Source organism: Sphaerodactylus townsendi, linkage group LG04 (assembly GCF_021028975.2).
Source record: "Sphaerodactylus townsendi isolate TG3544 linkage group LG04, MPM_Stown_v2.3, whole genome shotgun sequence".
In the NCBI taxonomy this organism is placed as follows: domain Eukaryota; kingdom Metazoa; phylum Chordata; class Lepidosauria; order Squamata; family Sphaerodactylidae; genus Sphaerodactylus; species Sphaerodactylus townsendi.
The window spans coordinates 51,422,448-51,435,908 of NC_059428.1; the positions used below are offsets into that span (position 1 = coordinate 51,422,448).

Below are 13,461 nucleotides of genomic sequence, written 5' to 3' on the forward strand. Positions count from 1 at the left end.
GCCTCTCTCAGTTCTCTCAGCACCACCTTCCTCACAGGGGGTCTGTTATGAGGGGGGAAGGGCAATATCAGCCCCTTTGAGTCTCCTGCAGGACAGAAATGGAGGGAACATACATCCAACTCTTCTTCTTATATTGAGAGATTGTAGTGCTACACTGAAGAAGCAGGGCAGCATCAGGAAGATGCAGCTGTGCCACCACATGGGCATCTGTGCAACCCCCAGGTTAACACCCACAGGCGAGAGGGGCAGGCTGTCAGAAATGCCCTACCTGGGTATCTCTTCAGAGGTGGCCACCAGCAGCAAAGCGTGGGCTGCTGCCATCCAATGACTGGCATTGGGGCAGCCTTATCTCCGGCTCCTGCACATCATGCGAAGCCTCAGAGAGTAGGGCCCCTGGTGGTGCTTTTGATCTGTGGGTGCGTGCAACACCCTTGGCTGTACTAAGTGCAAATAAAACAAAGGTCCTTCCACGCTGCCTCTTGAAGCGTTGTGTGTGTATTTCATTCTTTTTTTCTTCGGGAAACAGGGCGCGCATTTGACAGCCGAGAGGATCTGTGCGCCTCAAAGAGCTGCAAGCCGGGCGCCATGGGGTCGGCGAGGGCTGCAAATCCGCATCCCCTCGGGCGGGCGCGGATTTTAAAAAAGGTCCCTCTGAGGCCGCCATCGCCAAGGACGCCCGCTGGCTCTGCTAAATGGGCCAATTGCAAAAGGGCCAGATCTACTTATATAGATGGTCTTTTCCTTTTCCCAACCATTTCCCATGCAGCCATGAGTGCACCCAGGCGTGGGGTCTACTGGCAGGCGGAGGAGGTCACCATCCTCCTCCGCACAATCAGGGACTGCGGCCACGCCTGGCTCCTCATGGCCAGCACGGGACTGCCCAATCGACGGGCGTTCCGCGCGGTGGCGAGGGCACTCCAGGTTGCAGGCTTCCACCGCACAGAGGTGCAGGCCTGCACCAAGTGGAAGGCCCTCAAGAGGGATTTCTTCGCTGCCATGGAGAGAAGTGGAGGGCACCCTCGCCGCTCTGACTGGCCCCCACATTTTGCCGCCATGCGCCAGCTGTGGCGGCTGGCTGGGGAGCCCCGTTGGGTGGACCGTCGGCCTGAAGGTGAGTGCGCGTGTACCCGAGTTTGCGGCCATGTGCACATGCGAATGTGCGCAGCCGATGTCCCCGTTTCGGGTCTCATCGGAGGCTGGTGTTCGTTTTCTTATTACAGGCGCGGCTGCTCGTCGCCGCGCCCTCGCGCCGCCAAGGGAGCCCCTGGACGAGGCGGCTGAGGGTCCTGGAGGGGACTCGTCCGATGCAAGCTCCGTCGCGCCGGCAGAGCGGGCAGGTGGGCCTGCGCAGCCACTGCACAGCTCCTCCACTTCCTCCATGGAGGCTGCAGCAGGGCACCCTCCAGCCCATGGCATGCCCACCCAGGATGCTGGTAGGCAGCGTGCATGTGGGAGTCAGTGGGTTGCTGTGGATTTGTGTGTGGCACTGCACAGCACTGGTATTTACAGCTGCACATGCACACCTTTAACCAGTTGTTCAGGCTGTGGTGGGACAACGGAAGGCCCCCCCCCTTCCATTTCTGCTAGGTGCTGGTTATGAGTCTGCTTTCTATTCCCCAGGATCATCTGGACTGGCAACTGTGCCACAGCTGCCATCTCATCCACAGTGCCACTGCAACCGAATGTGTAAGTACAGATCTACGGTGGGAAACCTTGATATCTGAAACAGTCATTGGGACCCACTTTATGTGGAGAAAAAAACACTTGGAGCTTCAAATAATTTCTGGCATCAAGCATGCAGAGAACACTGTGTATATTGGCCTGTGTTACCATTTGCTCCACTCATTCTGAGCAGCACCTGCCCCACTAGGCCAAGGCATATGAGCAGGGAAGCTGCCAGTGTGGGCCAGTCAGCTGTGGGCACTTGGTGCAGCTGCAGTGCTGCCTGCAGGTCAGCCAGAACTGAGGATGCCAGCTCAGCCTTGCCAGGCTGCAGGGAATCATACACCCTGCTCCAACAGGTCGAGCACGACGGGAAGCCCATAGCATGGGCCAGCCAGCTGCAGGCAATGGCCTTGGCTGTCCTGCAGCCTGCAGTGTGGGCAAGGATGCAGCTGGCAGGTCGCCTCTTGGAGCCACACTGCAAGGACAGACAAGCTACATGCCAACCTTGAGCTGCAAGTTCCCTGCCCCTGGTGTAGATGGAGGTGTTGTGCTCCCATGATGCCATTGCAGCCTGCTTTGTGGGTGGCCAAACAAGGTCAGCCACATGGGGTGGTGGGAGTGAGCATGGTCAGCAGCTGCTGGCAAGGGCATCGGTAGCCTTGGGGAGTGACTGCTAATGTTCCTGCTCTTCTCTTCCAGGGGCTCGCATGGAGCGGCGGCTGTTCACCATGGAGCGGCGATTGTCTGCACTTGAGCGGCGGCACGGGGCAGAAGGACATCCCCAGCAAACTACCATGGAGCCACCACTCATCCTCAGCTCTGGCACCGCCAGTGCCACCCAGCACCCTGGCACCTCCTCAGCCAGCTCCAGTTCCCCCCGCTTGATGTTAGACCTGGAGGCAGCCAGCACCTTGGCTGCCAGTCCACCCTCATCAGCGCCAGGTGCCCTTCCAGAAGCACCTGAGTGGGGTGGCCCTGCCCCACACCTTGCAGGTCTGCCCTCCAGCTCAGAGGACACACCCTGACAGCTGGCCTGCGGCAACTGTGGGCTCACGGGGGTTGGTGGCAGCTGTGCAATGGCCAGGGTGTTGGCCTAATGGCAATTTTGTGGCCAGTGCCTTGTTGGGGGAGGGGAGCATTGCTGGGGAAGTTTTATGGTGGACTCAGGGGGGAGGGTCTGGGGCTTGCTGGGAGTTGGGGAGTTCTTGGTGGGGTTCGTTGTGGGCCTGGGGGGAGGGTCTGGGGCTTGTTCAGGGTTGGGGAGTTCTGGGGGGTTTGCTGTGGGCCAGGGGGGAGGGTCTGGGGCTTGTTGGGGGTGTTCAGTGTTTTTTCAATGTTTTGCAAATAAAATGTTTGAAAGCAGTCACAGGTGTCCCCTCTTTGTGTCCCTGCACCACACCAGCCTCACTGCTCAATCACATGTCCCACATCCATTCACGTTGTGGGGAGACAGCAGTGGCATCCCTAGGCAAACCGGAGCCCTGGCCAAAACCTGAGTTTGATGCCCCCCCAGGCGTGTGCCCAATGCAATGTGCACCCCCCCTTGTAGCTACGCCCAGTGGCGTATCTAGGCAAACTGGAGTTTTGCGTCCTCCATGGGCAGCCACCCTCCCCCACTGTGACCAAGCAATGTTTTTTTTCACCAGGTTGTTTCAAATTCACCATCACATTATAGAACATGCCCCAACTCACAAATCTGAGCACAGCAATCAGCCATGCCACACGGCAGAAATAAAGTTTGAAACCATTTCCAAAATGCTTACAAAATGTTTCATTACTGATACGAAAATATTTTATGGTATTGTATCCAGTACCCCCAAATGGGGGAAACAGCATCACTTTCAATGTTTCAAAGGAGAATCTGGGCTCCCTAGTTTAAACAAGTGATGCTGGAATCCACCCCCAAACAGCATCATGTTCAATGGTGTTTAAACTAGGGAGCCCAGATTCTCCTTTTAAATCCACCTTAAAGGGAGAATCTGGGGTTCCCAGTTTAAACAACATTGGAAGTGATGCTATATTGGGGTTGATTCTCCCCCACCCTGAAACAGCATCACTTGCCATGTTTAAACTGGGTACCTTAGATTCTCCCTTTACATCCATGTCAAATGCGGGGGGATTTGAAAGGAAAATCTGGGGAACTTTGGGAGGTGGCTGCTGGCAGGGGTGCAATTGTTAAGCTAGCAGGACCAAACTTTCAGGGTATCTTTAGGAGACTCCCCTAATGATACCACCCAGGTTTGGTGAAGTTTGGTTCAGGGGGTTCAAAGTTATGGACACTCAAAGGTGTAGCCCCCATCTTCTGTTAGCTCCCATTGGACACAATGGATGATGGGGCACCCCCTTTGGAAGTCCATAGCTTTGGACCCCCTGGACCAAACTTCACAAAACCTGGGTGGTATCAGTAAAAGATTCTCTTGATGATACCTCCCAGGTTTGGTGAAGTTTGGTTCAGGGGGCCCAAAGTTATCGACCCTCAAAGGTGTAGCCTCATCTCCTATTAGCTCCCTTTGGAAACAATGTGGGATGGGGCACCCCCTTTGGGAGTCCATAACTTTGGACTCCCTGAACCAAACCTCACCAACCCTGGACGATAGCATCGGGAGAGTCTCCCAGAACATCCCTGACATTTAGGTGCTGCTAGCCTAAACACCGCACCCTCTGCAGGCCAGAAATGGAAAAACACTGAAAATACTAAAAATCCCACAAACAAACCTGCGCCCCGCGCAGGGCTGCGCCCAGGGCAACTGGCCACTTTGCCCAATGGGAGGAACGCTGCTGGTCTGCAGACAAGGAAGGAAGAATGCCCTGCCCTGCCCTGCCCTGCCCTGCCCCTCTCCCTGACAGCTGATGTGATGCTACAGTCCACCCTCAAACAGCATCTTTGCCAATATTATGTTACCTGGACAGTCCTAACTCCTACATTAACGCCACCTTAAAGGGACAATGCCATGTCTCCAGACAGCACAACATGGACATTGATGCTGTTTGGGGATGGCTCCTCCCCCACCCTAACGCGGCATCACTGGCACAGTGACAGCTGTAGTGGTTTAGGGCTATGCTGACAGAGCTGTACATGCTGGTCTGGATGATTCACAGTAGCCGGTGCACTCCCAGACACGCCAGCTGAGTTGCAGCTTCTCGGAGCTCTCTACGCCCCTCCCACCTCACAGGGTGCTTGTTGTGAGGGGAGGAAGGGAAAGGTGATTGGAATCCCATGTTCGTGGCGGATTGGTCAGCTCCACACCCTGGCTGCAGGTGCAGGGCTCAGGGGATGGGACCCACACATCCACCTCATCTGGCTGTGGGTGGCCAGCGTGGACAAAGCAGACCCAGTCGCCCCCCTCCTCTGAGCGCACTTGCCTCGCACAGGGGATGGGGCTGGGGAAAGCAATGGAACTTGCAAAGTGATGCAGTGTTTCAGAGCAGGGACTTTACAATGCTTAGGAACATGTTTCTGCTCCCAGCTAATGTGACTGCACTGCACATGTGTATTTGGGAAATTCAGCTCAGCCTGTCCACTCCCACACAGGCCAGCTGGGTGACCTTGGGCCATACACAGATTATGCCAGGTCTCTCATCACCACCTCCCTTACAGGGGGTGGGGTTTGAGAAAGCAAGGACAAGGAGATTGCCTGTCTCTTTGGATCCTCTGTGGGAGAGAAGGGGTGGTGGTGGATCCTATCTCTTCTTCTGCTAAGCTGAGGAACTGAAATCCTCATGTTACATCCAGGACTGGATGTACAAAACAAACATGGAGATTGTCAGGTTGTGCCTGCTGGCAGGGGTGAAATTGGTCAGCTGGAATTACAAAACTGTGACGGTATATGCAGAATACTCTCCTAATGAGACTGCACCAATTTGGTGAGGTTTGTATCATGGACTCCCCAGTAATGGACCCTCAAAGGTGCAGTCCCTATCTTCTCTGAAATCCCATTTGACCCGATAGGGGATGGTGAGTACATGTTCTGCAGTCCGTAGAATTGTGCCCCCGGAAGCAAACCTAAGCAAACCCCGTCGTTATCATTATGAGAGCCACCTTAGCAATCCCTGCCAGTTTGCTGCTGCCATCCCGAACAAAACGCTGCGGATGCTGCATGTTGCTCCGCCCTGTCCGGGCTAAACACTCACAAAGTTGTGGCAGACTGACGTCACATACATCAAGCAGAACGATTGGCCAAGGCAACCATTCTGAGGGCTCGTCCGTCCCCCGATCTGTAGTCTGGGCGCTTCCCACCAGTTTCCATTCCGTGTTCAGGTGTTCAGTGGAACCAGGGAACCATACGGCTAGCTGCTGTCTGCATGGCAGACATGGATCTGGGAGAGGTGGTGCGGCAGGAAGTACTGCACGACGAGCAGGAGCAGGGCACCTCAACCACAGACACCTTCATGGCACACAGAGGCCGGCTGATGCAACCTCTGGCGGGGAGGCTGCGCCACCGTCCTGTTGAAGGGCTACTGACTCAATCTGGCACCACAGCGCGCCACCGGCCCCGTAGGCGCGCACTGTTGCGCTGGTTTGCTATCACAAGTGTTCCCAACACCCCCCGCCATTGGATAGGTCCCCAGAGCCACACCTGGTGGGATGTGCTTGTAATGACAGTCTGGACAGATGAGGACTGGGTGCGACACTTCAGGATGGCCAAGGCAACAGCCATTTACCTCGCAGATGCCCTGCGTCCACACTTGGAACGACAAGACACCAATATGCGTCCTGCCATTCCCATGCTAAAGCGCGTGGCCATGGCCTTGTTTTACCTAGCAAGTGCCAACAGCTATCGTGAAGTGGGCCAGCAGTTTGGAGTTGGACTGGCCACTGTGGCGGACAGTGTCCTGGAGTTTGCCATGGCTGTGGAAGTGCACCTATACCCAAGACTGGTGCGATGTCAGAGGCCGATGGACCAGGTGAGTGCCCCATTGGCAAGGGGGAGAGAGGGTGTGTGTGTTCCCATGCTTATGTCACTACAACTAAACAGCAGCTGCAGATCCCCCCTCCCTGTACTGGCCAAGCTCCCCAACCTATGTGCCAATGTCTGTTTCCCTACAGGTGATGGCTGGTTTTGCTGCCCTTGGCTTTCCACACTGCATCGGGGCCGTGGATGGCTGTCACATCCGGATCTGTCACCCAGGTGGAGCACCGGGTCAGCTCATTAATCGGAAAAACTTTTCCTCCAAGCTCCTGCTGGCAACCTGCGACGACACGGGACTGTTTATCAATGCTGAAACTGGCTACTCTGGACGCAACAATGATGCATTTGTGTTTCGTGAAACGCACTTCTGTCAAGCCATGGACATGGGCATCTACTTGCCTGAAAGCCCCATGCTGACAATCAACGGCGTGTCCATACCCCCTGTGGTATTGGGGGATGGTGCTTTCCCCACGCGCAAGTGGCTGCTCACACCTTACCGGGTTCCTTCCAACGCGCAACAGCGAAACTTCAACTCACTTCTGTCCCACGCAAGAAACGTGGTGGAGCGTGCGTTTGGCCGCCTGAAGGCACGGTGGAGATGCATTCTCAACTGTCTGTGGGTCAGACCCGAGAATGCCACCTCAATTGTGGCGGCGTGCGTGGTGCTGCACAACCTGTGTGAGAGCCGTGGCCACAGAGCTCCAGATCTCCCCCCCCCCAATGAGCAGGTTGCTCAATTCCTAGCCGAAGAAGAAGCACACCAGCAGGAAGAAGCCGCAGATCCTCCACGTGGGCAGCCATACAACCCCCAGGATGATACGCACAGGCGAGAGGGGCAGGCCGTCAGAGAGGCCCTAGCTGGGTATCTATTCAGAGCTGGCCCACGGCGCCGTAGGGGGAGGGTGACGGTTGGGCCATGAGTGCCAGTGGCTCGGCCTGATCTGTGCCTGCTGCATAGCATGCGAGACATACAGAATGGCCTATGGGAGCTCCCCTGCCCTTCCCTTCCCTGCCCCTCTCCTCTGGCCTCAGGCATGGAGGGAAAATGGAGCGTGGTGCAGCAGCTGCTTTTTGGCCCCCCCACCCCACCCCACCCCCCACCCCATCCCCCAGGACAGCTGCTGTGATGCAGGAAACCACCCCAAACAGCATCACTTTCAATGGTTTTGTACACTAGGTCTACCTTACAGGGAGAATCTGAGGTCCTTAGTGACACAACATTGAAAGTGATGCTGTTTGGGGGTGGATCATCCCCCACCCTGAAGCAGCACCATTCTCCATGTGGCGTAGTGGTTAAGAGCAGGTGCATTCTAATATGCAGGACCCTGCCTTGAGTTTGTGCTCTGCCGCTTGAGCTGTGGAGGCTCAGCTGGTAAATTCAGAGAAGCCTGTGCACTCCCACAAACGCCAGCTGGGTGACCTTGGCGTAGTCACAGCAGTTTGGAACTCTCTGAGCCCTACCCACCTCACAGGGTGTTTGTTGTGAGGGGGGAAGGGCAAGGACATTGTAAGCCCCTTTGAGCCTCCTACAGGAGAGAAAGTGGGGGATATAGATCCACACTCTTTCTCTTCTTTTAAATTTAGGACCTCAGATTATCCCTGTAAATCCATGCCAAAGGGGGTGGATCTAAAAGGAGAATCTGGAAAAATTAGGGGGGTGGCTGCTGTCAGGGGTGCAATGATTAACCTAGCACCATCACACTTTCAGCCACTGATTGCGGGCCTCTCCTGATGATACTACCCCGGTTTGGTGAAGTTCAGTGCAGGGGGTCCAAAGTTATGGATCCTCAAAGGTGTAGGACCACCTTCACAGCTCCAAGTGGCAACAATGGGGGATGGGGGCACCCCATTTGGGAGTGCCTACCGTTGGACCCCCTGGACCAAACCGCAGAAAACCTGGGTGGGAAGATCAGGAGACTCCCCCGACCAATACCTGAAAGTTTAGTGCTGCTAGGCCAAACAATGCGTCCCCTGCAGGGCAGAAACCAAATAAGTACAACAACAATTGAAAAACACACAAAGGCGTGGCTGGAGTTTTGAACATGAATGGAGTGGTGGTCCCACCTCCCCCTTGATGTCGGAGCTGTAGGCAGCCAGCACCATGGCTGTCAGTCCACCATCCTCAGTGCCAGGTGCACAGAAGCACCTGAGTGGGGTGGCCCTGCCCCACACCTTGGAGGTCTGCCCTCCAGCTCAGAGGACACCCCCTAGCAGCTGGGCAGGGGCAAATCAGGACTGAAGGGGGTTTGATGGCATCTTTGAGATGGGCAGGTTGTTGCCCTAAAGGCACTGTTGCCACAAGTGCCTTGTTGGGGGAGAGAAGCATTCCTGGGGAGTCAATGATGTGTGTGTGTGTGTGTGGGGGGGTCTCCAGCACTTTGTGGGTTGCAGAGCAGAGGGGATTTGTTGTGGGTCAGGGTACAGGGTGTGGGGCTTGTTGGGGGTTGAGGGATTGCTGTTGTGTGGGGGGAGTCTGCTGTGGGCCTGTGGGGAGGGTCTGGGGTGTGTTGTGGGAGTTTCCTGCGTTGTTAATGTTTTCACAATAAAGTTATTCTATCATTCACAGTAGGCTCATCTTTGTGTCCCTGCAGCACACCAGCCCCAGTGCTCAGTCACCTGTTCCACATCCAGTCGGGGGGGGGGGGGGTTGCAAACCACACTAGGCAGGGTGGAAATCCCATAGACACCTTTCCATCCGGATCGCTGGCCACCAAGGGATGCCACTGCTACTGCCACACCCACCGTCTCCTTACAGGAGTTCTCCCATGACCCTACACTGTGGCCAGCCTTCCCACAAGACAGCAGCACCTTGTGCATGGTGCAGTGATTCATGGCCCCTTGGGGGGTGGGGACTCTCCCTCCCTCCCCTCCCTTGCATGCTGTCCCAGTCACAATGATGCGGGCTCGAGAAGCAGTGAACTCATAACACCTTTGACACCTTACAAGCACAACACAGAATCATTGCCATTTTTCCCTCTGTCAAGGGAAAAATGGCCCAAAGGTACATAAAGGAGCAGCAAATGATGTAAGGGCCACCAATCTGGACCCCCCCTTGATCTAAATGTCCCTGCCCTTCACCAGCCCCTGCACCCACTCACAAGCCACACTTTCACTCACATTGTGGCACAACAGAAACAACAGTAGCAAGGGTGGGGTTATGTCAGGTAACTTTATTTCAAGTTCTGTTCCCTCACAGGGATGATCTGACCACCACCGCAACCACCCCCTCCCTCACATTGTTGTCCCATCACCCTGCCCTTTGCCCTGGCTGCCCCGGCAGCCAGCCTTGCCACGCACACCACCCCTTGTGAGTGGTGGGGTGCTCCGGGCTCGCTTGTTGGGTGGGGAGCGGGCCCATTCCTCCTTTGGTTTCCCTGTGACCTGGGGCAGCTGGGTAGCAGCACCAACCACCTCATGGGACTGGCTACGCCGATGCCGCACTGGGGGAGGGGCTGTGGCTGCCTTCAGGAGCTGGCTGCCGGTAACTAGGACAGGGAACAGGGCCTGGGCTGGCTCCTGCAACTGGCTGTGGGTGGGCAGCAAGGAGGGAGCTGGCCCAGCTGCTTCCCCTCTCTGAGCACGCCTGCTTCGCATGGGGGGAGGGGGTGTTGCAGGGTCCAGGAACAAGCTGCAGGTGTGGAGCTCAGGAGAAGGTGGCCGAGCTGTCTCCTGCAGCTGTCTGTGGGTGACCAGAGTGCATGAAGGCTTCTTGGTGGACCCCCTCTGCTGGGCTCCCCTGCCTCGCAGGGGGGGTGTTGGAGCAGGCAGCTCCAAGGGCTGGCTGCAAGTGAAGAGGTCAGGGGTAGGGGGCCGAGCATCCTCCTCCATCTGGCTGTGGGTAACCAGAGTGGATGAAGCCCTCCCAGCTGGTCCCCTCCTCTGGCCTCGCTTGCATCGCAGGGGGGGTGTTGGAGCAGGCAGCTCCAAGGGCTGGCTGCAAGTGAAGAGGTCAGGGGTAGGGGGCCGAGCATCCTCCTCCATCTGGCTGTGGGTAACCAGAGTGGATGAAGCCCTCCCAGCGGCCCCCCTCTTCTGGCCTTGCTTGCCTCGAATGGGGGGTGCAGGAGCAGCCAGCTCCAGTGGCTTGCTGCAAGTGACGAGCTCAGGGGAAGGGGGTCGAGCAAGCTCCTTCAGCTGGCTGTGCGTGAGCACTGAGGCAGAAGTGGGTCCAGCCAGCCCCCTCCTCTGGCCTCGCTTGCCTCGCACAAGGGGTGGGGGAGTGGGTGGCTCCAGGAGCTCGCTGCACTCAAGGAGCTCAGGGGAAGGTGGGCAAGCTGCCTCCAGGAGGTGGCTGTGGCTTGCCTCCATGAGCTGGCTGTGGGTGGCCACTGGGCTGGAAGTGGGCCCAGCTGGCCCCCTCCTCTGAGTACATCTGCCTCGCACAGGGGGTGGGGGTGTCATTGGCTGTGGGAGCTGGCTGCTGCTGAGGAGCTCAGGTGAAGGGGGGTGCAGTGCTGCTTGGCAATGCCCACACCCACGGTCACCTTGCTGCTGAAGCCTGAGGTCTGTCATTCTCCTTAGGACTTCTGTCCGCTCAGCCATGAGCTCATGGGAGCGGGCTGCTGTGCGGAGGAAAGCCTTCTGGGAGCGGGCTGCTGTGAGGAGGAAAGCCTCACGATCCAGCCGCAGCTGGTCAGAAATGTCCTGCCGCCACTCCCGCTCTGCTTCCTGAGCCAGCCGCTGGTTCTCTGCTTCAGCTGCACAGTGCTCCAGCAACTGGCGGCCTATCTCTGCCATGACAGCACCCCTTCGGAGGCGCTGTCGACTTTGGACCAGTCGTCTCTCTGGGGATTCTTCCCTTGGAGGTGGTGATTCCGACTGCTGCCGTCTAGGACGGACTGTTGATGAGAAATGGAGGGCTGTTGGTTGCATCTCCCCCCCTTCCCTGAACCCACCCATGCAGACATCTGTGGATATTTACCTCGCTGAGGGGCCTGTCTGCGTGGCCCTTCCCCGTAATCACCATCTCCCTCCTCATCTCTCTGTTGCTCCGCCCCCTCCTGGTTATCATCCTCCCCCTGGGTGGGTGATGCTGATGCAGCTCCTGTCAGACAGAGGGACAAAGTGCATTTGAGCCCGTTGGACTTCTATGAGGCACACACAGGCAGCCCTTCTCCCCTCTGCAGCTGCAGCCAGGTGGGGTGGGCACTTACCTGAGGCAGCAGAGGGTGGCCTTGTGGATGGTCCTTCACCAGGGTCTGTGTCTTGGGTGGCAGTTATGTCTGTGGGACACAATAAATGACTTTCATTAAGGGGGGTTGCTGGATGGAAGGAGCACCACACCTCTGTGAGGCAGAGGCTGCCAGCATGCCAGTGGCCTTGGCAGTGACCCTTACGTGCCCCATTCCTCCCTGTTTCCCTGCACATACTTGCACTTATCAGCTGGGCCAGCTGTGCTGCGGGGGAGCAGCAGTCAGTAGAACTCAGTGGGGCTTCTGCTTCCCATGGTTCATGCATTCACAGGGAGGGAGGGGTAGGCAGCCATTCTGGGATGCCAGTTTGTGTGTAACAAGGTGGAGGGCAGAACCTCCTCTCTCACCTGAGTCCGCGGGGCTGCTGGGTGCTGGGGTGCCTGCAGCAGCTGAGGGGGCCTCCTCTGAATTGTCCTCCTGTACTGTGGTGCAGGTGCGACGACGTGCTGCCCCTCTGCCCCTCTGTGGGGCTGGCAGGGTGTAGGTTCTTGCCACTCGTCCAGGCTGAACGCTCACATCCACTCTCAGTACATGCTGCAGCTCATCAAAGTAGGGACAGGTGGCTCTCTCATTTCCTGTCCCTCGGTTATGCTGCTGCACACGCTTGAATTCATACCGCATGGCTTTTGTTTTTGTGCGGCACTTAATGGCTGTCCGGTGGTGGCCCAGAGCTGTCATCTGCTGGGCTATCCGCTGAAAGACATCTATGTTGCGTTGGCTCGTAGCGAGGGAACGCTGCACCTGCGGCTCTCCCCATATTTCCAAAAGGTCACGGGTCTCCCTGTCTCTCCAAGCGACTCCTCTTCCAGGCTGCCGCTCGGCAGCCGCCCTTTCATTGGGCATTGTTGGGGTGCACAAACACACGGAGCCACCAGCCAAATCCACCTGATGCTGTGGTGTCTGCTAGGCGTCTGCAATAGAGTCTGTTGGGAAGTTTTCCCAAACTTCCTGGCCAATGGCAGGAAGCCCTGAATTGACAATGGGATGGGCAGACACTTTTCCCCCTCCCCCTTGGGCACAGGGGAAGTGTCTTAGACCATGCCTCCACCCATGTGTCCTGTTATGCATGATCTCAAACAAGGCACCAGCGTTGTATGCCCAGGGGGCGCCTCGCCACCCTTCAGACTCTACGTTGTGTAGCTGTGCAATCATGTGGCTTCACAGCTGCGCGGCTGCGTGACTCTCAACGCCACTTGAAGAGGAGCTCTGTCAAAGCGCGGCTGCTGACCTCACCGTCATGGCCGCTGGAGCAGTTCTGCCTTCCCAATATGGCCGCCACAACTGCGGGAGATCGTTCGGTAGTCGCCATGTTTTTAAACGCCTCTGTGGCGCCGGTTCGCACGACTGCGGCTTCGGTGCGTCAGATAAGGAAAAGGAGCGCTTCGAAGCGTTTTTTGAATACGGCGTCCTCGCGCCAGTTAAGCGTATTCGCGACGGCGCGACTGCGCACCTCCGTCGCTGCGCGTGCGAACGCTCTCGCTCTGACGTTTCTTTTCCCGTTGCCACGACGTCATTGTTTGTCCGTGCGGAAACGGCCTGTGTGTTTTACTGTGAAGAAGGAGCACTTAACTGGTCTTTTCTGAGCATGAAAACCCCACCCCCACACCTTTCTTGATACTTCAGTGTCCTTGAGTGATATGACTTCCCACAAGTCTAAATGCATTTGGAAAATCCTTATGGAGCATCAACCATTT

At 56.8% G+C, this 13,461-nt stretch overlaps 3 protein-coding genes across 4 annotated transcripts in view; 2 read left to right on the top strand and 1 right to left on the bottom strand.

Annotated features, from left to right (window-relative positions):
- Positions 1–13,461, bottom strand: part of HTR1F (5-hydroxytryptamine receptor 1F) — a 138,683-nt gene that overhangs the window by 92,338 nt on the left and 32,884 nt on the right. The window lies entirely within an intron of this gene.
- On the top strand, positions 769–2,712 carry LOC125431295. Its single transcript, XM_048494061.1, has 4 exons — positions 769–1,111; positions 1,221–1,433; positions 1,621–1,686; positions 2,365–2,712. Exons 1-4 carry the CDS (start codon positions 769–771, stop codon positions 2,688–2,690), a joined length of 948 nt encoding a protein of 315 aa, XP_048350018.1. The 3' UTR covers positions 2,691–2,712.
- Positions 5,977–7,495, top strand: LOC125431296 (protein ALP1-like). Its single transcript, XM_048494062.1, has 2 exons — positions 5,977–6,570; positions 6,713–7,495. The coding sequence occupies exons 1-2, from the start codon at positions 5,977–5,979 to the stop codon at positions 7,493–7,495; spliced, it is 1,377 nt and encodes a 458-aa protein (XP_048350019.1).